The sequence below is a fragment of the Aquila chrysaetos genome, chromosome 9, assembly GCF_900496995.4.
Source record: "Aquila chrysaetos chrysaetos chromosome 9, bAquChr1.4, whole genome shotgun sequence".
In the NCBI taxonomy this organism is placed as follows: domain Eukaryota; kingdom Metazoa; phylum Chordata; class Aves; order Accipitriformes; family Accipitridae; genus Aquila; species Aquila chrysaetos.
This window is the reverse complement of record NC_044012.1, coordinates 24,123,013-24,143,409: the sequence shown is the minus strand read 5'-3', so window position 1 is coordinate 24,143,409 and position 20,397 is coordinate 24,123,013. Positions and strand designations below refer to the sequence as shown.

At 63.2% G+C, this 20,397-nt stretch overlaps 3 protein-coding genes across 6 annotated transcripts; all 3 read right to left on the bottom strand.

Moving 5' to 3' along the window:
• Nucleotides 1-251: 251 nt before the first annotated feature.
• Nucleotides 252-6,394, bottom strand: VSIG8 (V-set and immunoglobulin domain containing 8). 3 transcript variants are annotated; one of them, XM_041126287.1, is made up of 7 exons: nt 5,278-6,394; nt 3,236-3,411; nt 2,535-2,736; nt 2,281-2,445; nt 1,907-2,029; nt 1,630-1,783; nt 252-984 (listed from the first exon to the last, which is right to left on the bottom strand). In XM_041126287.1, exons 1-7 carry the CDS (start codon nt 5,702-5,704, stop codon nt 813-815), a joined length of 1,419 nt encoding a protein of 472 aa, XP_040982221.1. In that variant the 5' UTR covers nt 5,705-6,394; the 3' UTR covers nt 252-812. The 3 variants fall into 3 exon arrangements, with proteins under 3 accessions (XP_040982221.1, XP_029882739.1, XP_029882740.1); XM_030026879.2 differs by having other exon boundaries at nt 1,630-1,765; nt 5,278-6,389; XM_030026880.2 differs by having other exon boundaries at nt 3,817-5,382.
• A 26-nt stretch (nt 6,395-6,420) lies between these two features.
• On the bottom strand, nt 6,421-16,095 carry CFAP45 (cilia and flagella associated protein 45). Of its 2 annotated transcripts, XM_030026873.2 has the most exons (12): nt 15,646-16,095; nt 15,438-15,548; nt 12,207-12,343; nt 9,973-10,114; nt 9,162-9,332; nt 8,722-8,900; nt 8,361-8,490; nt 7,914-8,060; nt 7,709-7,822; nt 7,242-7,435; nt 6,793-7,017; nt 6,421-6,590 (listed from the first exon to the last, which is right to left on the bottom strand). In XM_030026873.2, exons 1-12 carry the CDS (start codon nt 15,646-15,648, stop codon nt 6,491-6,493), a joined length of 1,653 nt encoding a protein of 550 aa, XP_029882733.1. In that variant the 5' UTR covers nt 15,649-16,095; the 3' UTR covers nt 6,421-6,490. The 2 variants fall into 2 exon arrangements, with proteins under 2 accessions (XP_029882733.1, XP_040982220.1); XM_041126286.1 differs by lacking the exon at nt 9,162-9,332.
• Nucleotides 16,096-16,178: 83 nt separating this feature from the next.
• Nucleotides 16,179-19,928, bottom strand: TAGLN2 (transgelin 2). The gene is made up of 5 exons (XM_030026866.2): nt 19,800-19,928; nt 17,178-17,376; nt 16,927-17,101; nt 16,747-16,849; nt 16,179-16,670 (listed from the first exon to the last, which is right to left on the bottom strand). The coding sequence occupies exons 2-5, from the start codon at nt 17,355-17,357 to the stop codon at nt 16,529-16,531; spliced, it is 600 nt and encodes a 199-aa protein (XP_029882726.1). The 5' UTR covers nt 17,358-17,376; nt 19,800-19,928; the 3' UTR covers nt 16,179-16,528.
• Between the last annotated feature and the right edge of the window lie 469 nt (nt 19,929-20,397).

Here is a 20,397-nt window from a genome sequence, read left to right as displayed (position 1 = left end):
ACGGGTGCTGTGGGGTTGTGTCAGCAGCGTCCACGCCGGGACACCGGGATGGGCGCTGCCAGGAACGTGCCGGGTGCCCTGCCACTGCCATGGCGTTATGGGACCCATCCCAGGATGAGCTTCCCTCCACCTTTCCGGTGAATCGGTGCTGCCGACTCCCCGGGACCTTCCCGAATGCAGTGCCGGGGCTGGCAGCTGCCTCGTCCCTGGGCTGCCCAGCCGGGGAGGGGCGAGACGCAACAGGACAGCGCTGAATTCACTTTAGTTTATTTCTTTTCATTTTTTTCTTGTTCCAAACTGCAAATCCTGGTGCCAATGGCATCTCGTCTCGAATAACACCCAATTGCTAAAGTCAATGTGGGGGCACCGGTGGCGCCGGGCCAGAGGCGGGAGGCTGCCCGGCAGCCAGTTTGGGCAATTCGGGGCTGCCACGTCCCTGCTCGACGCCGAGGGGACAGGCCGGAGAGAAATAAATATTGCTGCACTAGCGAAGGATGCCTCCAGGAGCGGGGCCGGGAGCCGCCCCGAGAGCCGGGCTGTGGCTGGGGGTGGGGGGGACATACAAAAAAGAGGCCAAAAAAAAAGAAAACCAACAAAACAGACTGATGAACCCAAACGAAGTTTGCTGGAAGCCCGGGGCTGTTTCAGGGGGGAGGAAGGAGCTGGATTCCTGACTTCAATTTGCACGGCGAGCCCCGGCAGCACAGCCCTGCGCCGCTTGGCACCGGATCCCGGCGGTGCTGCTGGCTCTGGGCTCGCAGTCACTCCCCCTGTGGAGCCGAATCGGGGGTGGGCACGGGGCCAGTGGGGGGTTACAGCGCCGGGCAGGCGACCTGGTGCCGGATGCCCTCATTGCACATGAGGGCAGCTGCCCGCTCGTCGCCGTCGCTGTGCTGGCACTGCATGTAGCTGATGCCGTGGGGTGAGTAGCTGTGGTGGGCACAGACATTGCAGGTGCGGGTCATAGTGCCACCTGTGCTGCTCCTGTGGGCAGAGGGAAGCCGCAGCGGCACCTGTCAGTGCTCAGTGGTGCCCAGTGGCACCCATCAGCACCCATCAGTGACTGGTGGCACCCCTTGGTGTTCATGGATGCTCAGCAGTGCCTGGCAGTGCCCAGTGGCACCCATTGGCACCCCACTGGTTTCTATCATTGCCAGCCAGTGCCTGGTGGCACTCATCAGCTCATCGGTGCCCTCTGGCACACATTAGTACCTACCTGATGGCACCCACCAGTGCTCACTGGGATCCATTGGTACCTGGCAGTTCCCAGTGGTACCTATCAGCACCCAGTGCCACCCATTGGTGCCCATCAGTGCTTGTTAGTCCTCATCATTGTCTTGTGGTACCCATAGGTGACCCATGGTGGCCATCAGCGCCTCGTGACACCCAGCAGTGCCCATGGGTGCCCATTGGGTCCCAGTGGTACCCAGCAGTGCCTGTGGGTGCCCATCAGTCCCCAGTAATGCCCAGTGATGCCTGTCAGCACCCAGTGACACCCACCGGTGCCCACCAGCCCCTAGTGGTACCCAGCGGTGCCCACCAGTCCTCTGCAATACCCACTGATGCCCGTCAGTGCCCAGCAGCACCCACTGGTGCCCACTGGCCCTGTACCCATCCCATGCCCCTCACCTGCAGTCGCTGCAGGCTCGCTGGCACTCCTTCCGGCGGTAGCGGCAGATCAGCGCCCAGATGAGGAGCCCGAGCAGGCTGAGGAGCAGGAGGGACCCCAGGATAGAGCCCACGATGATGCCCGCCTGCCTTCCTCCTGCCGCGGGAGCACAGCCTGTCACCGCCGGCCTCCCCACCGGCTGCCCACTGGTCACCATGCCACCGGTGGCACGCTGGCACTCAGAGCCAGCCCCCGGCAGCACCCTGCCCGTGCTGTCCTGCCCGTGGTGGCACTTACTTGGCCCAAGACTGAGGTTGAGCTGGCACACAGAGTAGCCCACGCGGTTGGTGACGCGGCACTGGTAGATGCCGGCGTGCACCTCCGACAGGCTACGGATTAACAGGTCGCCAGGAGCACGTCCTGCAGTGGGGAGAGACAGCCCCGTCAGCCCCACCGTCGGACACGGGTGCACAGGGACAAGGCACATACCGACACGGACATCCATGAACACAGGTGCACACAGACACCCGTGTATCTCGGTGCACACAGCCCTGGGCACCCACCAACACATGCACTCACAGACAGGGGCACCCCACCCATGAGTATCCCCTGCACCCAGCAGAGCCCCCCGGGGAAGTGCCCTGGGTGGGCGCAGCCCCGCCAGAACCCACCTTGGATGGTGCCAGAGGGCAGGCGTCCCCCGCCGTAGCCATCAGCCAGCTTGGCCCACTGGTAGGCAAGCGGGGAGGTGCCTCCCCGGCTGTAGCACCGCAGCAGGATGCTGCTCCCCTCTATCACCTCCCCCTCGGTCCAGCACTGCGGGGTGGCTGGCTTCTCTGCAGGGAGAGGGACACTGTCACCGCCGGGGCCACTGGGGGCTAGCTGGAGCACCTGGGAGGGGGGCATGGGGCAGGGGGGAGCTCACCTTGCACAGTGACGATGACCTCGTGCACGGCCACGGTATTTTTCTTCACCCGGCACTGGTAGGTGCCAGTGTCGGAGACCTGCAGGTCGGCCAGGCGGATGGAGGCGTCGTACTGGCTGGGGTCGTTCTGCACGAAGGCTACCCGGTCCTGCAGCCCTGAGCCACTGCCGTAGTTGACGTGGTGGTCGTGGTAAGACAGGAACTGGGGGGGGCAAGCGGGGAGACTGGGCAGGGCAGGTCCAGGTCGGGGGACCTGGGGCTGCCAGCTGGGGAAGGAAATGCGCTGCCCGGTGCCTGCCCGCCCCTGCTTGCCCTGCCTGTTCCTTCCCTGCCCTGCCAGACCCTGCCTGGTCCTTCCCTACCCTGCCTGGCCCTTCCCAGCCCAGCACTCCCAGACTCTGCCTGTCCTGCCTGGTCCTTCCCTGTTCTGCCTGTCCTGCCTGGTCCTTCCCTGCCCTGCCAGACCTTGCCTGTCCTGCCTGCTCTGCTGGGCTTTGTCTGGTCCTTCCAAGCCCTGCCTGCTCTGCCTGGTTCTTCCCTGCCCTGCCTGGTCCTTCCCTGCCCGGTCCTTCCCTGCCCTGCCAGACCTTGCCTGTCCTGCCTGTCCTTGCCTGGTTGGCTGGGCTCCATCTGGTCCATCCCAGCCCTGCCTGCCCTGCCTGCATGGTGGGATGGCAGCTGCTGGGGCAAGTGACACTCACCACATTCTCCGGTCCGGGCCGCTCGGGCGTGATCTGGATCCACTCGATGCCCACACCCTGGGGACCGTTGTCTTCAGGCTCGAGGACATAGGGGCAGCCCAGCTTCACCGAGTCACCCTTGGCCAGGTACAGCACTTCCCGGCCCTTGCTGTTGATCCTGACAGCCAGGAGGAGAGCTGGGGAGAGAACGGCACCCATCGCACCAGCTGGGGAACACCCCAAACCTGTGCCACAATGCACCCCAACCCCACACCTGGCAGCACCCTGACCTGCGGGGAGCAGGAATGGGGCAGGAAGCCATCTCCCAGGGCCAGGCACCTGCAGGGACTGGGTGTCCTGGTGGGGTTGAGTACCCATCAGGGCTGGGACCATCTGGGTCCTGTGAAGCTGCATTGGGGACAAAGGGACTGGGCGGGCTCAATGCCACCCGCCTGGCTCTGGCCAAGACAGGTGCGTGTCAGGGCAGAACCAGGGACGTATCCAGCACCCTGGGGTTCCGCAAGGTTGGGCAGGGACCCCCTCCATCCTCGGCGGCATTGCTGCAGGAGCAGGTCCAAGTGCAGGGATCCATCAGTGCCTACCTGGCATGAGACCCAGGAGCAGGAGCAGGCTGGCGCCGTGCCCTGCCATGACGCTGCAGCCGTGCCGGGTGGTGAGGAGGAGCGGGAGCAGAGGAGGCTCCGAGGCGACAAGGCAGCCGGCCGTGCGGGGCTGCTTTTACATGCTGGGCTGGGGTGCTCCTCCCTGTGGGGCGGATGCCTTTGGGATGACTGAGTGGCTCCAAGCTGTGCGTGAGCGATGCCGCCCTGCTCCACTCCCTACCTGGTAATTAAGCATCACCATGGTATGGCCTCCCATCCAGCCGGACCCGGGCCGGGGGGTCACTGCAGGCACCGTGGGCAGGAGGCACCAGCACACCCTTGGGGCACCCGGAGCAGCAGAGCAGGGATCAGGGGGGCTGTGGACCCCATGGTGCCCAGTGGCCACCCTGATGTGGGCACTGGCGGGATGAGTGTGGCTGGTGGGAAAAGGCTGCCTGTGACCCTGCAGGAACATGGCTGAGCACCATGGCTGCATGGAAGTGCCAACTTGGCCCCATGCAGGTCCCGAAAGGATTTGGGTCTTGGGGCAGGACTCAGGGCAATTGGAAGAGCTTAAAGGTGTGGTTTGTCCATGGGCTTAAGCTCCTGCAGATCCCTCCTCCGGTCCTGCCCCCTCAGCAAGCGGGCACAGGGATGCAGCCATGTGGGGACCATGGCACCCACCAAGCTCACGCTGGTGCCAGTGGCACTGCTGAAATTCAGTGCAGAGACCTGGCTCGTGCTCCAGGCCATGGCTCACTGCATGGGGACACTGTGGCACGGCAGCAACAGGGGCAGCACACCCTGGGTCATGCTCAGCACAGCGGAGGAGACAAGCAGTGTGGCTGGAGGAGACTGGGACAGCTGGAGGGGAGGAAGAGAGGGGCTGAAACCTGCTGGGATCTGAGGGCAGGAGTTGGGACAGGGATGCTCAGCAGCGGATGGAGGAGCTGGGACAGGGATGCTCTGCAGCAGGTCTTGGGAGCCACACAGGGGATGCTCAGCCCTGTGGAAGCCCCAGCCTTGGGCATTCTCCATGCCCACGTCCCTTGGCGGGGCTGAGCCCCCATGCTGGGCTGCTCTGGTGCTGTGGGCCAGGGTCAGGCCCCATGTCCAGCTCACCTGTGCACTGCCCCGCGGCACAGCTCGTCGATGCTGGTACTTTCCACACCGTGACTGCCCCAGCTGGCTGGGCAGCACCACCCAGCCAGTCCCAAACACTCCCTGAGGCCAAGAGTTGCTCCATTTACTGGCCCCAAGCTGAGCTCACCGCTGCCAGTTAACCCTTACCGGCCCTGTGCTGGGAATTGGGGTTGAACCCAGCACGTGCTTTGCCGCGTCTGTGATTTCAGGGCCCCTGTGCGTGGTCTGGCCCCGGGGCAGCACCGACGCGGCGAGGGGTGCCGCCTGCCGGGGCTGTTCCCACGTGGCCGTTCCCGCCGTGACGGGCCCGTGGCTCACCGTGGCTTGGGGCTCCTTGCCGGCGCGGCGCTGGCTCCCCTGCCAGTGACTCCTGCATTCCTTGGCGTAGGGAGCCCTGCTCGCGCAGGAAGGGTGGGGAAGCTGCTCCACCCCAGCTGGCCACCCGCCGGCGGTCACAGGCCCCTCGGTGTGGCCGGCGCGGTGGCTTTGAAACCCTCTGGGCTAAGCCTGGCCTAGAACAAGGCTGTGACTGCCTGGCCGAGGCAGTGACTGAGAGTGACACGACCAGCATGTGGCCGCTGGGGACCGGGGATGGACAGCTGACCCTGGCACAGAGCACTGCAGATGCTTTGTGGGCTGGGCACCGATGCCAAAGCCCCAAGGGTCCCAGAGAGCTTGGTGGCTGCAGGGGCTTGCTCAGGGTTAGGTCTGAGGCAGCAGATGCCCTGCAGAGCCAGTAATGCATTTCAGCCCATGCCCCAGAAGGAATGTCACACCACAGGGACACAGAGCAGCTGGAGAAGAGACAGATAACAAGAGGCTACGGCATTTCATCCTTCCTATTTACCCAGCCTGGAGGAGGCTCAGGCTCACAGCAGAGTCCTGAGCTGTCCCTGTGCCCTGGGCAGTCTCACCTGTGCCAGCTCTCCTTATTTTTCAGCAGCTCTGACAATTAATCAGAGCCACTCCTATGGGATCCTGGCTCTGAAGCTGCCAGTCCCTATCCAAATGGATTTTAAAAGTTTGCATCATGCTCCGGTGTCTTTGCTTTGCCCCTGCAGAAGGCCACTGCCACAGGGCCCAGAGGTGACACATTGGTAAGAAGGTGGCACTGCCAGGGCTGATGCAGCTGCGGGCAGCCAGGGCCAGGGCTGTGTGCATGAAGAGCCTGCCTGGCTCATGGGACTCTACCTGAGCTACCCTGCTTGGGCTGGGAACACCCACACTGCTTTGGTGGTGACACTGAGCCATGCTGAGGGCCTGGGGATGCTCCCGGCTCCTCCAAGGACACGGGGCACATCTGACAGCTTTCGCCCAGTGGATGTGGGGAGATGGGCAAGGGGTGACCTTGGTCCCGGGAGTGGGGCAGGTTGGACAATGAGCCTTTGGGCTACTCAAACCCCAAGGGCAGCTCCCGGCCCATAAATCCAAAGTGAGAGAAGGATGAAAGACACTGTCTGCTCCATAAACATCTCTGTTCATTGAAAACTCAGCCTAATGGAAACCCCCAAGTTGCTGGGGAACCGGAGCTTCACTCCTCATGGGGCTGAGCCTGGCCAGGGGCTGTGCTTGCTCGGCTCAGGGCCCTCCGCTCCACTTGGGCGCAGTACTTCTCGGGGATGCCAGAGGATCTGCAGAGGAAAGAAATCATCAGGCATTCTGTACTACACTGGAGCCAAGCTTTAGGACCATGGGCCTGGAGCAGATCCTGTTTGGTAAGTATGCAAAAGAACCTGTGATATGGCCCAGGGGTCAGGAGATGGTGGGAAGCCTGGGAGGACTTAGGGACATGCAGGGAACCAGGCAAGTAAGTGGCCACTGGCAGCACATCACCTGAGCTCCTGCATCTTCTGCTGCTTGAGCTGGGCAATGCGCTGGCTGCGCTGGCGGGCCTCCTCCTCCAGCCGCTGGCACTCCTCGAAGGCGGCGACCCGCTCCTGCGCCAGCTGCTGCTGACGCTCCCGCATCTGGCGCCTGACGTCATTAGCATGGGCGAGCTGCACACCTGCCTTCCGCGCTTCCTCTGCCTTCTCCTTCTCCATCTGTTCCTGCTGGGCCCTGCGGGAGAGCTCGGGGCAGATGAGAGGCCCTGCTCCAGCCTGCACGTGCTGATAACCTGCCCGCAGGGCCTTGGCCAGCACCAGAGCCACCGGCTTTGCTGACTTTTCGCTGGGAGCCCCCATGGCAGCCCCCCTGCCACTGTGTCACCCATCCCTCAGCCCCATTTCACAAGGCAGGGGCCGGCCATCTCACCAGTGAGCTCCTAGTACTGTCCCTCTCACCTGAGAATCCTCTCAAACTCATGGCGGTCCTGCTGCACTTGCACGGCCATGCTGTGCTCCCGCTGGGCAATCTGCTCCAGGCGGCTCCGCTTCAGCATCTGCTCCATCTCGGCCTTCCTCTGCACCGCCTCCTTCTCCTTGCGCCGCCACTCTCGCTCAGCAGCCTCCTGGCTGCGCTTGGCCCTCAGTGCGTCCTGACAAAGGGGGACAGTGGCAACGCTGGAGGGGTCATGGAGGGCTTCCCTCAGGGGGAGGTATGGAAGCACCTGACCATGGTTTTGCCTCTCTCCCAGCACCACGGCCAGCACTGCTCCAGGACATCACCTTGCCCCAGGTGCTGGTCCAGACCTGCAATGCCCCAGTAGACCCACCACATCCAGGGGAGTTTCCAATTTGCTGGGGTGGTGATGAGGAAGGTGGTGAGTGAGCCAGCACAGGAGCAAATTGCGTGTCAGCAAGCCGCGCACCTGCTCTGCCTGGTGGTCCCGGGCCCTCTCTTGCATGGCTCTCAAGCGTGCCATCTCCTTCTCCTTCTCCCGACGGATTCTCTCCTGCTCAGCTTCGAACTCAGCCTCACGCTCCTGTGTGGGACAGAGCCTTGTGGCAGCTTCTTGCAGCACCTCTGCTGCCTGCTGAACCTATGCCATTGCCACACATGCTCAGTCCTATTACCATTTTCTGCCTCTGGTACTCGAGCACCTGCTCATCTGCCATTCTCTCCTGCTCCCGCTGCTCCTCCTTGCACCTCTGGTTCTCATCATTGATGTGTTTAATCTCAGCCTGGACTTTCTTCTGTTGCTCCCGTCTCCGTTCCAAGTCCTGAAAACGGTGCAGAGGGTCCGAGGGCGACAGGGCAAGCGCCGCAGAACAAAGCGCTCCCTCCGCTCCTCCCCATGTGCCTTCCTGAGGGCCCAGCAGCACACTCGCAGCAAGAGAGTGCTTAGCAGCTTGGGTTACTTTCTGAGGATGCCTCAACTTCCCCAAGAGACCAGAGCTTTAATTCTGATGGCTGTTGACTCCACACACCAAGTCTGACTTACTCAGCACTGGCTCACCCTTCCAACAAGGTGAAAATCTAGCTCCAGTCCCCCCTGCTCCCCAGTGGGGCACCAGTCGCACCTTCAGGTCCTCCATCTTCAGCTGCTCCAGGTACTCCAGCAGCTCCTGTGCCTCCTGGTCCCGTTGCTCAGCTCTCAGAGCCCGCTCCTCCGCATTATGCTCCATCTGCTTTACAAGCTCCTGCCTCCCCCTGGAAAGAAGAGAGTAGAAGGGTTCCCCCAGCTCTGTCCCACTCCCAAAAGCAGAAATGCCGGCATGGACATCAGGTGGTGTGTCTGCTGCGTCATGCTGCCTGGTCCAGCTGCAGTCACTGGGAGGTGTGCTGTGGTGTGAAGCCGGCAGCTGGAGGCTACCCCAGCTCTCGCACAAGACCTGGGAAGAGGAAGGATGCCTCTGCAGGGAAGAGGCACTTTTTGCAAACCTGATCAACTCCTGCTTCCTCCTGCGCTCCAGTTCCTCCTGCATCTCGTCAGCCTTTTTCCTCTCTACCTCCATCATCTTGGCCAGGCGCTTCTCTTCTTCCTCCAGCTCTTTTGCGATGAGCTGCTTCTCAAGGATCTGCATGTCACGGATCATGTGGCATTTGGCACCAAGGATCAGCTGTGGGGACAACAGGTCTCCCTGGTCTCCGAGTCAGACTTGGCAGTGGCAGCAGGGACAGACACACAGATGAGGAGGGGGAAAAGGGAAGGAGAGGAAGACCCTGGGTAGCAACAAGTAGAGCAGGGTTTAGGTCTAGAGCACCAAGGTGAAGCTCATGGGGGCTCTCAGCAGCCTGTCCGAGCAGGCAGCTCAGGCAGGTCTTAATGCTGGCAGAAGGCCCTGTGGTGCCAGGTGATGCTGGGGAGCCCCTGGCCCTACCTCGCTGAACTCCTTGATCTCGTCTTCCTGCTCCATGCGCATCCTGTTCGCCCGCTGCAGGAGGTACTGGGCCCGCTCCCGCGCCTCCTCCTCCAGCTCGCTCAGCTTCCCCGTCTGCTGCTGCAGGATGGCCTTTTGCTTTGCTGCACTCTTGCGCTCACTCACTGCCTCCTGAGGGGACAGGCAGGGCTGCCAAAAGCCGAATGCGCTCCCGGGGCAGCCCTGTGAGGCTGAGCCTGTCCAAGGGTGCTGTGGGGCAGCCTGGCTCACAAGGGGCATGCTTCACCACACACATCCCCAGCATGGAGCCAAGGGGCATGGCAGGCTCCTCCAGCACTGGCACAGGGGCTGGGTAGCCCCTTCCCACACTCCTATTAAGACACCCCACTCCCTTTGCAGGGTGGCAGAAATGCAGTACAAGAGGCTTTGTCACAGACTCCAGGGTCACCACGGGCTGGGGGAGCAACCAGCGTGGGAATGCTGGATGCAATCAGTGTGGGACTCCTTCCCCACCCATGGACCGGGCAAACCCAGGGATCCTTCACAGCCCCTCCTGGGCTGGGGATCAGAGGAGACCCGAGACACACTGCCGTGCTGCCTCCCCTGCACACTGCCCTGGTAGCCATGGGCACACCAAAATGTGGGTGAAAGGGGGATGAAGGTGGTGGCCCCTGAGCAGAGCTCTGGGGACAGCCACAGCTGGCACATCTCCGACCCACAAGGTTGTCCCTACCTGGGTGCATCCACCTCTACCCACAGCCCGAGAGCTGTCAGCAAGCAAGGAAAGAAGGGGCGGGGGGGGAATGCCTACGAGAATGGCTTCCTTCTCCACTTTGAGGGCTGTCTGCTTGGCCTCACGCTCCTCCTTGGTCAGGACTCTAGCTGCTTCTTTAATGCGCTGGAAATCCTCCTGACCGATAATGAGGGATGCTGCGGGGTTCTCTGCAGGGATGCTGGTGGTACCGGGAGTGGGGCACAGAGAAGTAGCAGTCAGTGGCATGGAGCCTCCGATGGCTCCCTCCATTCCCTACCCCGCTGATCTCCCTGCCTGGCCATAGGACCTGCCTGGCCTGCCCACACCAGGGGCAGCAGGAGCCGCTCTGCAACCAGGAGTCACCCAAGAGCAATGCAGGAAGCGCCTGAGCTGTGGGGACCCGACTCTCCCAGTCAGGGGGAGGAAGAAACAGAAAGTGCAGTGAAAGCAGCACCACACTGTGATGCATGGGGGACAGGATGCTCAGCGGGGTGGCCAGGGGCCTCCTGGGAAAACCCCAAAACTTTCAGCATGGGCCTAGTCAGCCCCAATAAAAAAATGCTGAAAGTATTTCAGTTCAACTTGGCTTTCCCAGCTCTCATTTGGGAAAATTTTGACCACTGCCCTCAGCCCTTTTCCAGCAGGACAAGCTGCTCAGCCCTGTCCCCCAGACTGACTGTCACTGCTCCTGCATGCCGGATGGAAACCTCTGTTCCGTGCAGACAGATTTTGGGGAGCAGAAGCTGCCTTTTCACTCTGTTTAATGACACTCAGCCTGCTCAGACTCCAGATCTGCACAGCATAGTTCAGCTTTGGCTCCGCTGCCCTGGGAATCCACCCGGCACGAGATGAGGAAACGCCGTGCTGCCCAAACACAGAGCACCCTCTCCCCTCCCAGTGCTGGCAGGTGTCCCTCCAGCCATCACCCTGGCTCTGCAGGACACTGAAGAGCCACAAACTCTGCCCGTGACTCATGCTGTGGTTTAGAGGAAATCACTGAAGCTCTTGGTGCCCCCATTTCCCCACTTGTAAAAATGTGGATAATAACACAGGGCTGTTTTCCAGGGGAGTTGTAAGGAGTTAATTACTCTTTGTATTACTCAGATACCATGGTGACGCGTGTGGTGTAGGAGCGTATATTAACCAAATGCATAGAGCACTTTGAAGATGTTCAGGACTAAGAATTTACTCATTATTATTGTGTGTCACCTTTCATCCACCCTTGTGAATATGAACAGATACCTGCATAATGATCATTCGAGAGCTGCATCACAGCATCGGATTCCAGGACGCTTTAAAGAATGGCTAATGGTCACAACGGCACTAATAAATGTAATGATACAGTGGCCACTGCTTTAGTCGTCCCAGTGTTTGGGTGACCAGCCTGGGATGTCTAGGGCCTGATTTTCAGGAATTAAACCAGCACAGTTTCCCTTAGCTTCAGCTGGAGCTGTGGCCGTGCGACACATCTGCAAATTGGCCTTCAGCTTCAGCAGCAGGGTCAAATAAGAATGTGAAAGTATAAAACCAGGTACCAGCCTTGAAAGCCTGAACTAGCCTCAAAAGCCTGCACCTGTGCCTCTATGCCATTTCACTCTCCACAAAACCCAAACCCAAACCTGAACCCTCCGCAGGGCGGGTGTCACGTTTTACAGGGTGTAAGAGCATTACACAGAAGTTCAAAACAGGAAGAGAAGATGAACCTCACACCGAACGACAACTACAAGGAATATTTAGGGAGGTCAAAATGAGGCTAAATTGGAGCTGGCTGGGATAATGGCCCTATTCTTGTCTATGTGCTGCAGGCTTTTAATGAGGTGTAGTAATTAGGGCCAGGGTTCTTACAGTTCAGTCTTGCTTATAAAACATCCCTGTAGAGAAACACACAGCTCCTGGTGTGCAGGGGCTGCAGGCAACACTCCACTGCCTTTCTCACATGGGGCTTTTTGGTATCGGGGCACGGGAGGCAGCGTTTGATATGTGCTGGGGGGCAGGTGCTACCCTGGGGGGCTGTTCAGCCCAGAAGGAGCTTTTCTGGCTGCTGAGAAGGTTTTATGTTGCTTTTTACTGGTTCTTATGATGATTCAGTGCCTCTGTAAAATGCTCAGTGCTCAGTGCTCACTGGCTGCATTGCTGCCCAAACCAGGCGTATCAGAGTGCTGCTGCCCATCCCTCCTACCCTGAGATGTCCTGGCAAACAGTGGGACAAGCTCCATATGCCGAGACGGTGCTGTGACAGACATGCAGAGCCCCGAAAGCTCCTCAGAGCTGCCACTCGGGCACAGACTTACACAAGGTCACGGATGAAGTCCTTGGTGATGAGATGGGTGGTCTCGGGCTTGTGCCTGCCAGTGGGTGACACTTTTGGGGCAGTCTGCGCATCCTGAAGGATCACGACAGGGCTGCCGGAGCACGACTGCTGCAGGTTCTGCAAGAAAGGATGATGTTTACTCTGGCTTTCCTGCCACTGGCCCACACACAGCTCTCTGCCCCCCGCTCCTGGGCACAGAGGTGCTCTGGGCACGAGAGGCCGCAAGGTTCCCTGAGCTCTGACGAACACCCTCTCACACTGCCAAGACCAGTGACATCTGGGCATGAGAAGGGTGTTTTGCCTCAGCAGCCCCAGCTCCGAAGGCCTGATGAGGACACGGGGAGAACCAAAAATACCCCTACAGCACTGGTTTTACTATAAAAGTCTGGGCGTCAGTCTCTCACCCGAATCTGAAGTAAACGATGAGCTGGTAGCTGCTTGCTCAGGGCAAGACCTCACAAATGCTCAAGCATCATCTCGGCTACCTTGAGCTGATGGCGGCTGCCCCCTGCCCCACTCCTCACCGTGGCCACCGGCACCTCTGTCCTGCTGAGCCCCACAACTCGGGAAAAACTGGGTGGAAACCAGCCCAGACTGCCCCAAACTGGCTGGGAGCTGGCAGGGGGGTCCTGGGGAGGGAGAAGCGGGGACAGCTCGAGGTCTGGCCTTGCAGGGCAATCAAGCGGCAGGCAGCCCTGGGCAGAAACCCGTCCTCCCAGTCCATCCCGGACCGGTGCCGGTCCCTTCGCTCGAGCCGAGACTGCCACCTAGTGAAGCGTCGCCCGGCTGCGGGGTGACTCGGGGACCCCGCTCCGCACCCCCCAGGCAGGGTGGGCGCTGGGTGCCCCCGGAGGGGCGGCAGAAGCCGAGGGGTGTCCCGAGGACTCGTGGGGCCGCCCCACGGGAAGCTCCGATCAGGCCGCAGGGTCTCCAATGGGCAGGAACAGGCTCTTCGTCCAGCTCGGGGTGAAGGCCCCCCAGGCTGCCGACAATCCCACGGGAAGGAGGATTTCGGAGCAGGCACTGGTCTGCAGAGCAAACCTCCAGCAGCCGAGCGGGATGGTCCCTGGCCAGGAGACCTGAGCTGAGCAGGGCAGGTTTGACTTCCCAAGGCCAGGGTCGCTTCCCCGAGCCCAACCACGGCGTAGGCGTCCCAGCGAGATCCTTGCCCAGGTCAGGGAACCACAAGAGCTAATCTAAGATACACACAGATGTGTGGTTTCCCCTAGACTTCTATATACTAGTTCAGCTTTAAAATCCTAAGCAACTGCTGGAACAAATCCTACAGCCGGCCGGGCAATGAGCAGTTCTCTGGGAACTTGCTGCCAGCAATATTTCCATTTTACAGGTCTGCAATATTTCCATTTTACAGGTCTGATGGCCCCGAACCACGGGCTCTCCCGCAGTCCAGGACGGCAGGTACCAGAGCAGCTTCCCGGCCACCAGGGGCCCCAAGTGGGAGCTGTTGAATTAAAGGGTTTGGCACTGAAACACCCGTGCAAACAAAGATAATAGTGTTAATCACTGCAGCCAGCCCGCACATTGTCCCCATAGCCAGAACTCCTTGGACTAGACCTGGATTAATCTCAGGGAATTCAATTATCACCCATAGGAGCGCTACAACATTTTTATCTAACTGCCTTGAAGGCTTCTGAGATAACAGATCATAAACCTGCCTGGGGTTCCTCAGCTTGTAGGGTGTCCGAGGCACACGGACCCGGCAGCCTTGGAGCAGGTTGCTTGCCAGGAGTGTTCCCAACCTCCTGCCCCACGAGGCAAACCATCCATACAGCCTCCAGTTAGGAGCGGAGGCAATCTTCATTACACGCTTCCTTCCTCTCCTCTGAAAAGCCAAAGGGTTTTGGCAAGTCTTTTTGGACAGATTTGCTTCAAACAATAAGACCCAGGAGAGGAAATTACAGCCACAAACACACACCCCCAAGGAGGGACAAGTGCCTCAAACACAGCGTGGTCCCCTCATGGTAGCCAGCCGCCTGCCGCGGCCCCAGCGGAGATGCCTCCAATGTTTTAACAGCTGAAGACATGGCAAGCGTGAGATGGGCCAAACTCCAGTGGCGTCCAGCCTGGCCTTTGTACCTCGATCTGTGTCAAAGACGACGCAAAGTGTGGGGTGAGCCGACGGCTGCAGCCATAAACCCAACCTGCCACGGGGAGAGTACCTGGGAGAGTTGACAAAGGAGGTGGGGGAAGTAGTAGTGGGAGGAGGACATCCAAAGCATCACCCTTGCCTGGAAAATGCCATCATCCACCTCGGTGACAGTGGCTGCAGGTCTCCCCTGGGCTCTCCTGCAGGAGCCGGGGACAGCTGAGGGACGAGCGTGGAGGAAGACAGCCTTTTCCTTACAAGACTGGAGAGGAAAGAGCTGTTGCTCTCTGTTTATCTCCTCTCTCAATGGCCAGGGCATCCGGCCAGGAGGTCAGAGACCTGCTGCAATTCTGCCTTGTCTCCAAGGGGACCGATTTCGTAGCTCCCTGATGAAAGTCTAAATATGTTGGCAACGAGCTGCTCTGGAAGCTTCCAGCCCCTGCTCCAAAGACTCTCTCTATATCCCACATGAAATAACCGCTATCTAACGTACAAACCTGGTAATGCCAGCTCCTCCCCTTTACCAGGGTGTCTAACCTCCTGAGCCTCCTTTATCTCACTAATTAACTAATTACCCTGTGAAAAGTAGAAGTGTGCATCAAGGAGGACAGAGGCAGATGCAGTCCCTGGTCTGGTCTGGTGCCTTGGCACTCTCCCAGGAGGCAGGGGTGGATTTTGAGCTCTCCCAGAAGGAACTGAACGTTGGGCTTCCACAGCGGGCAAGGCATTAAGAGCACAGAGGTGGCAGGGCCCAGGGAGGGCTGGCAAAGGGTGCAACAGCGTCCCTCACCCGGGAGGTTTGGTAAACAGGGACCGTGGAGGCAATATGGTGAAGAGCCTCCCGCGAGCAAGCCGGGGCGAGCAGGGCGGGATGAGGGCCGGCAGATAAGGTGCGAGGGGCTGAAGCACTGAGCGCTCCCTGGCCGGGGGGTGCCCGAGCCGGGCTGAGGACCCCGGGCAGGACCCCAGCACCACGGTGCCCAGGGCGGAATGGGGCCGGCTCTGGCCTGGTGAGGTCCCAGCCACACCCACCCCTCCGTGGCACTGCCCGGTGCAGAGGGGTCGGGCAGCCGGTGGTGCCCCCCGGTATCCCGGCCCCCTTACCCAGCTGTCCCCGAACAGCAGCTCATCCACCGCGGTGCTCCGGGCCCTCCTCCTGTATCGGCTGCGGGGCTGGCTGGGGGCACGGCCGGGGGGTGCGGGGACGCTGGCGGGCTGCGGGGGGACAGGGGCCGTGAACGGGCTGCGGCGGGGGGGACGGACCCGGAGAGGGGGGAACCGGGCCCGGCGCACCGGCACGGGCCGCGCTCACCATCCCGCTCCGCTCGGCAGCCGCTGACCGTCGCCGTGGCAACGCGCCCCCCCCCCCCCCCCCGCTCCCCTGGCAACCGGCGCGCGGGCGGGGCGTTCCCGAGCGCGCGCACGGGGGCGGGGCTGAGGCCGGACGGCCGCGCTGGACGGTGGGAGGGCGCGCTCTGTGGTGGAGAGGGCGGTGTGTGTGCTCAGGCACGGGTTAGTCAGCCACTGCCCCGCCCCCGCCAACCAGCCCCGCCCACCAGCACTTGCCCCGCCCCTCTCGCCCCCACCTCTCAGCCCTTGCCCTGCTCCATCAGCTCCGCCCCTTCGGCCCTTGCCCCGCCCCTCCGCGTGGCCTGGCTGCCACCATGCTGTGGAGCGAGGCAGTGGGGTCCCTGCGCCCCCAGGCTGGGGTCCCCTCAACCACCCCTGGGCCCGGGTCCCCCCACCCCCCTCTGCCCCGGGGTCTCCCCTCACCCAGGGGTCTTGTGCCCCCCACTCCAGCCCAGGTGTCCCCCCCTCCCCCCATCATGACTATTCAGGCCTGGAAAGAAGAGGAGCCGTTTATTGGGGTGGGGGGGGTCGCCCCCCCAGCACAGTGGCAGGGCTGGGGTGGCACCACGGCCCCCAAGGCACTGGGGGGTTGCAGGTGCAGCGGTGGGGGGGGGGGAGTGCAGCAGCCCCCTTCCCTCACATGTGCCCAGCAAAATAATAATAATAAAAAAAGACTTTGGTCCTGGAAATACTGGCAGGGGGGTGGGCGCCCGGGCCGGGGAACAGCTGGCTGGTCCATAAGGGCGGGGGGGGTTAAGGCAGTTTGGGGGCTGGCCCCGGGGGGCCCCTCACAGGCAGGGCCTGGGGGGGCCGTGCCGGCAGCAGCCGGGGGGCAGCGTGGGCGCTCAGAGGATCTGGCGGGGCATGCCGTAGCCCGTCATGCCAGCCTGTGAGGCACCCCGGTTGGTGCCCATCTGCAGCCCGATGACGCTCTGGCCCTCCTTCAGCTTGTCCTCGGAGAAGACGCGCCGGTTCTCCTGCGACTTCCTGTGGGCACGGTGGGTGTCAGCGTCTCCATGAGACCCCACGGCCCAGCACCCCCCCCCCAGCACCCACCACCTACTTGGGGAACCAGTTGGGGTCTCCCACAAAGAGCCCGTCGCCCTTGGCCACGGCCAGGCTGCCCAGGTTCATCAAGGTCCTCTGCACGCACGCCATGTTCTTCCCTGCAAGGCCCCAGGCAGGCTCAGCCCTGTCCCCGTCCATCCCCAGCCCTGTCCCCCACGCCCACCCAGCCACTCACCTTCCCAGAGGTCAACGGTCTGGAAGATATCGGTAGCAGCGATGCCGTAGCGCTCGGCCGCCTGAAGGAACTGTGAGATCTGTTCCATCTGCTTGAAGGCCATGGCGGATGCCTGGATCTTGGCCACTGGCCCCTGGCCCCGTGGGTGCAGGCTGTTGATGAGCCGGCACAGCACCTGGACGGGATGGACCCGGGGGTCAGGCAGCATGGTGCGGCAGCCCCCCGCCCTGGCCAGCCCCAGGGGTACTCACAGTGCCGTCCTTCAGCCACTGCTGGAAGCCGTCCCTGCCAGGTGCCGGCTGCGCGACGTCCCCGCCGCACTGCGCCAGGATCCACCGCACCAGGATCTGCTCTAGCTCAGGGTCATATTGCCGGTCGATCTTCTGCTGCACCTCCCGGCTGAGGCCGTATGATGGTCCCCGGTTTGCCATGCTGACGGCAGGGGGGGGTCTGCAGAGATCAGACCCCCGTCAGCGGCTCTGGTGGCACTGGGGCATTCGGAATGAGACAGGCATGGCCCTGTGCCCGCAGCATGGTGGAGCCCCTCAGGGACAGTGGGTGACAGCAGACACAGTAGCTGCTCCCCAAGCAGCATGGCAGGGCCCCATCCTGCCCAGCCAGGCTGCCTGGACGTCCGGCATGGAGCCTTATCACCCGTGCCAGGCACTGCCCGGGCTCTGCCCTGCCCTGCCTGCTTCCTGCCCAGCCGGCCAGGAGCGGGCAGTGGGTCCGTGCCCATCCAAGGGTGATGGCGCAATTCGGCCCTGGGCAGGGTGGGCAGCACCATGGCCCCTCAGTGCTGGGGCTGGACCCTCCGCCCCAAGCATCCCTGTCCCCGCGGCTCAGCCCCGCCAAGCGCGTGCAGACTTGGCAGGTGCTCGCTGCTGGTCGAAGCTTGTTTGTGAAGCTCACCCATTTGCTTGGGCCGGGTGCCAGATCCGGGACCGGCTCAGGAGCACGGGGCCTGGGGCTGCCGGCAGCGATGCCCTCGCTCTGGCAGGGGAGCCGGACCTGACCTGGCAGGCCCTGTGGCCAGGCATTGCCCTTGCCAAGGTGGCACCGGAACCAGTGCCACCCGTGCCGGGAAGGATGGAGGTTGTGCAAGGTGCCCACAGGGGGATGCGAGTGGACCAGCGCTGCCCTGCCCATGCAGCCAGGGTGCTCCAAGCCCTGGGGTGGTCTGAAGCCCCTCTGCCCACCAGTGACAGAGTGGGTACGCCAGGCTGCCCGGGCTGTGCATTGCTCCCCATGCCCAGACCTGCATTCCTGGCATTTGGGGGCACCCTGGCACGCAGAAGCGGGAGCATGTGCTGCTGCCCCCAGGGGTGCAGGTGCCCCTGGCAGCCCCGGTGCCCGTGTCCCAGCTGGGGACGTGTGACAGCTGTCGGCCTGGGGCAGCCCAGCCCACACCTGGGGGGACCAGACTCAGTTTGGGACAGAGCTCGACCCTGTCACATGCCTGGCTTCAGGCTTGACCCTGTACCATGCCTAGCTTCAGGCTTGGGGCTCCTTGACACCAGGAGCAGCCAGGGGATGAGCCACCCTGGCTCATGGGGACAGGAGGAAAATCAACCCCAAGCCCCCGGGGAAGCCAGCGGGAGCAGCGGGTCAGCCGTCTGAAGTCCCAGCACCGCAGCCACCCCGTGACCGCAGGCTGCCCCGGGCCAGCCGGGTGTCCCCCCAAAGCCATTGGTCGCTGTTGGGCTCCCCAGGGCGAGGGCTGGGGCGCGGGCAGCCCCTGCAGGGAGGGAGCCAGCTTTCCCGGAGCGCGGGGAGCGCCCGGCCGGGGGCCAAGCCAGTTGGGAAACAAAGAGGAGCTGAAATTGGTGCAGACAGGGCTGATTTCCCGACACAGCTGGGGCTTGCCCAGACGGAGGGGAGGGCCGGACCCAGCCCAGCTGCGCCACCGCTGCGCTGGGGACCCCACGGACACGGCAGGAGGGGGCTGCACCCGGCCTGGCCGGGGCACGGCCACCCTAGGGAGCCCATCGCAGCCCCGGGGGCAGCGTGGAGGGGATCCCAGCTGGGATACAGCCACCCGGGTGTCCCCAGAGAGAGCCTGGGGACCCCATAGGTCTCCGAGGACCAGCAGGGAGGGGACTATAACCAGCCCAGCTGGGACCAAGCCACCCTGGGGACCACACAGACCCTCCCAGTGCCAGCAGGGAGGGGACTCCAGCCAGCACAGGGCCAGCCTGGGGACCCCCGAGATACCCTAGGGGCAGCAGGGAGGGGACTGTACCCAGGGCACGGCCACCCTGAGGTCCCCATAGACCCCCGAGGCCAGCGGGGAGGGAACGCCCGGCTGGGACACAGCCGCCCTGGGGACCCCGCAGCCAGCCCAGGGTCGGCGGGGAGGTGACCGTATGGAGGACAGGGCCACCCTGGGGACCCCGCAGGCACCGGGGGGGGCATCGGGGGGATACCGGGGAGGGGACTGGACCCAGCCTGGCGGGGACACGGCCACCCGGGGGGCCGCGAGGAGGCCGCCGGGGTCGCCGCGCCGACTCCGAGGGACCGCAGCCGCAGGACGGACGCGCCCCCGGGGCGCCCGGAGCGGCGGGGCCGGAAGCCGCACCCGGGTCCCGCTTCCCGGGCGCGGCCGCGTGTCCTTGCGGCTCCGCGGGCGCGGCGCCCGGCACTGCCCGGAGCCGTTACCCCGGCGGGGCGGAGCGGGGCGGGCACCCCGGGGGACCGGTCCCGCTCCGGGACCCCGGGGCAGCGCGGCCCCGGCCATTTTAGGGCAGACCGGCCGGTCCCGTCCCGGTCCCCATCTCCATCTCCATCCCGGTCCCCATCCCGATCCCGGGTCCCCGTCCCCACCTGCCGCCCGGTGCCCGCGGGCGCTGCCCGCTGCCCGCGCCCCTCCCTACCTGCGGCGCCTATCCCGCGCTCCCGGTGCGGCAGTGGCGGATGCCGCCGCCCGCGCCCTTTTCACGGCTGATGTCAGCGCGGCCGGGGGCGGCCCGGTACCGCCCGCTCCCGGGGCGGGTCCGCCGGGCCGGGGCCGCGCCGCCACCGCACCCCGGGCAGCCCCGCCCCGCCCCGCCCGGCGGCCCCGCGGGGAGAGGGCTCCGGCCCGGGCCGGGGAGGGGACCGTGGTAGTGGGGGGCATAGAGGGGTCGTGATGGGGGCAGAGGGGCTGTGTGGGGACGAGGCAGCCGTGGTGGCAGGGTGACACAGGGCTTGTGGTGGGGACAGGGTGGCTGTGGCAGCCAAGGTGAGGGCAGGCTGGCCATAGCGTTCGAGGGACATCAGGGTTTTGGTGGGGAGAGGGTGGCTGTAGTGGCAGGGGGATATGGGGGCTGTGATGACCAAGGTGGAGACAAGAGCCCGGCACGGTGGCAGTAGGGGACAAGGCTGTGATGGGGACAGGGCTCAGCTGTAGTAGCAGGGGATACAGTCACTGCAGTGGAAGGGGACGTGGTGGGTGCCAGGGCCCTGCTGTGGCGGTGGGGACCGCCAGGGCCT